Raw genomic sequence first — 2,921 nt, 5'->3', positions numbered from 1 at the left:
TTTCTACAATGTTTAACGTGTAGGATGTTAATTAAAAATTTTAAATTCTTCAAGGGTTGCTATTAACTTTTAGATTTTATTTTTGTTATTTTAAGTTTTGTAAAGTCAGGGTATTTTATATAATTTTAAACTTTTGAGAGTATTTTGTATAATTTTATAACTATTTGGATTTTTTTAAATATTTCATGTATTATAGTATGCTAGCTATATACGATTTGTTTAACTTAACTAACTAATTTTGTGAAACCGTTTCATGTATTTTATTAATCTTATTTTTTTTAAATTGTTGAGCTGTAAATAGTTCACGTAAGATTAGTATAGAATATAATTAGGATTACAATAGATTAAGATTTAAATAAAATATTTAAAATAGTGAATGATAATATTGACTGTAAAAAGTTTTTTCAAAATTAGCACTTTTAAAGGGAGTATAATTTTTTTTTGTAACGTATTAGTTTTTAAATTGTTTTTTTTATCTAAGTAGTCTTCAATTTGATAACTAGCTTGACTACCCCTCCCAAGCTAAACAATCATGGATTCGGCCTTGATAATAAAATCTTATGTGGCTCAATAGTGTTCGAATTCAAAATGTACAACAGTGATGGGAGGAATTGAACGTATTGGAGAGGACTTAAAACATCATTTTTAAAATATAAAAGTTATCTTGTTACTGAACAAAGTTAAGCATCTTTCCTCTATTCTTGGAGAAAAGAACTATTGCTATGAATAAAAGATGGCGTTTTGGAATTATTATCCAAAAAAAAGGATGTGGCTAGGTTGGCACTTGCCATATTCCTTAAAGCGGAGTAGCATATCTGAATCGCAAGAGTTCAACGCGTTGGGGCGTGCGAACGTAAAGCACCCTCGTAAGCGCTGATTAGGAAGTTCGTGCTGTGAATAGGTCTGGCCCGCTATATCAGGGTGTATTTGTTTCATCGTATATGTATCCTTATACGGTTTATTAGTATTCTTGGTAATACATTGCGGAGTGACAGGATAAGGGTGGCAGGAAAATAATTGACACGTAGTTAAAGTAGCAAAGTAGGAATACATTTAGAGAGAGAGAGAGAGAGAGTAGCATGGGAATAAGGTTGAAAATTCTATTTTTTATAATTATCCTCTCGGTTTTAATAGATGCTATACAAATTTTATCTACCTTTTCATTGACTGAACTTCCTAAATAATATAAATTATCACACACTTTTGTCAGTTTAAAAATACATTGATGATGTTACAAACTTACAATGAGCACAAAATAATGTTTCTGTCATTTTCTGTGTATATTGTTGGAGCTCTATTTGAAATGAAAAAATTGTCTCAAACAATTGCTTGGGAAGATGCTACATGAATTTTTGTTTGTCTCTTTGGTGATTGCTTTTATTTGTATATGTCTCAAACTCTAGATTTCTCATTTCTGATGGGATCTTGAAAACCAAAATATCACAAAACGCAATTGACTTAGCTTAGAGTTTCTGTAATACTGAATGTTCGTGTAATACCATTTTAGATATATGCGATATTATGTCTTCAACAAAAAAAATGTAAATATTCATCCTTACTGGGAATCAAAATTAAAAAAAAAAGATGAAAATGTTAAAGAAAAGCTAATGGAAATATATCAAAAATCACATAGATTGATGGACTTTACGTTGAAGCGTACAAAAATGCCATGAGTCGGATAAAGTCCTGCTAAACATAACGGATGGTTTGTAAGTGAGCGTTTCTTTTAACTCGGTATGATTAGACCGGTCCGATTTGTCTAGTTCCTGAAATCGTCCGCTGAGCTCAGAGGGTCCAAACTGTCTCCCTTCACTCCTAATTCCTAAAGCGGCCGCTTTAGCTCCCCGATTTCTCTCCTAGGTGAGTGTTCCAATAATAAAGCGCTCGCTACTGCACCGCTTGAGCATTCGAGCTGGACATGGGCCGGGCCTTGTACAAACTATTTGGAATCTGTATTCATTCGCAAACTAGACAAAAATCCATGAGATCTTTTTTTTTTTCAATGAACTTAAATTTTATTCATTTTCCAAATTGAAACATTTTGAAGAACATCAGAGAACCAAGAAACCTGGAAACTCAAAAAGAAGATTACAAGCTCTCAAGTATCTCTTTCATATGTACATGTATATCATCATTTTGAACCTTTGAAAAAACTACAAATTTGATGTCTCTAAAAATCTGAATAGGTTGTCTTTCTTTAGCATGAAAAATTCTCTGATTCCTCTCTTTCCAAATCATATAAACTGCAATGGAGAGACACATCCTTTTCAATTTCTGCATAGGGCCTTGACCTCTCAAATTATGAGAGTACCAATTCAAGATCAATCTCCAAACACAAGACCTCCATCTATATCTCAACCAGTCCATTAGCATATTCCAGATTTTAGCTGAAAATTGGCACTCAAAAGAAATATGGTCCCTTGTCTCCAACTGATGACCATTACATAAAACACACTGAATCTGATTTGTGCTCAAAATACCCATTCGGCACAATCTATCCTTGGTGAGAAGTCTTGCATGACAAGCTAGCCATAATAGAAAAGAATGCTTAGGATATAGGAAGCCATCCCAAATAGTTTTTGCCCATGCAACTTCATTTGCAGGCTGCACAAGTGTCTTATATACTGAAGACAACTGAAGCTTATCACCAATGCAACATTCAGTTAACATATTCTTTGTATTATCAGCATTACCAAACTTATTCAGCAACATGTCTCTCACTTTAAGGAGCTACCTCCACATCCATGAATCATTAGCCTTTGATTGAACTGCCCATATGCTTTGATTTTTCAGATAGTTACCATGTATCCACTTGATCCATAGGAGGTCTTTTTTGAGATGAATCATCCACAGGAGCTTTGTAGCAGCAGCATAGTTCCAAAACTTAGCTGAAAAATCCCCAAACCCCCTTGTTCTTTCCT

General features: G+C 33.3%; 1 protein-coding gene across 1 annotated transcript; it reads right to left on the bottom strand.

The window, feature by feature from the left end:
* Window positions 2,089-2,712, bottom strand: LOC109826485. Its single transcript, XM_020393514.1, has one exon. It carries the CDS (start codon window positions 2,710-2,712, stop codon window positions 2,089-2,091), a length of 624 nt encoding a protein of 207 aa, XP_020249103.1.

This window comes from Asparagus officinalis, chromosome 10 (assembly GCF_001876935.1).
Source record: "Asparagus officinalis chromosome 10, Aspof.V1, whole genome shotgun sequence".
Taxonomy (NCBI): Eukaryota; Viridiplantae; Streptophyta; class Magnoliopsida; order Asparagales; family Asparagaceae; genus Asparagus; species Asparagus officinalis.
Note: the sequence above shows the minus strand (reverse complement) of the source record. Positions and strands in the feature narration are given on the sequence as shown.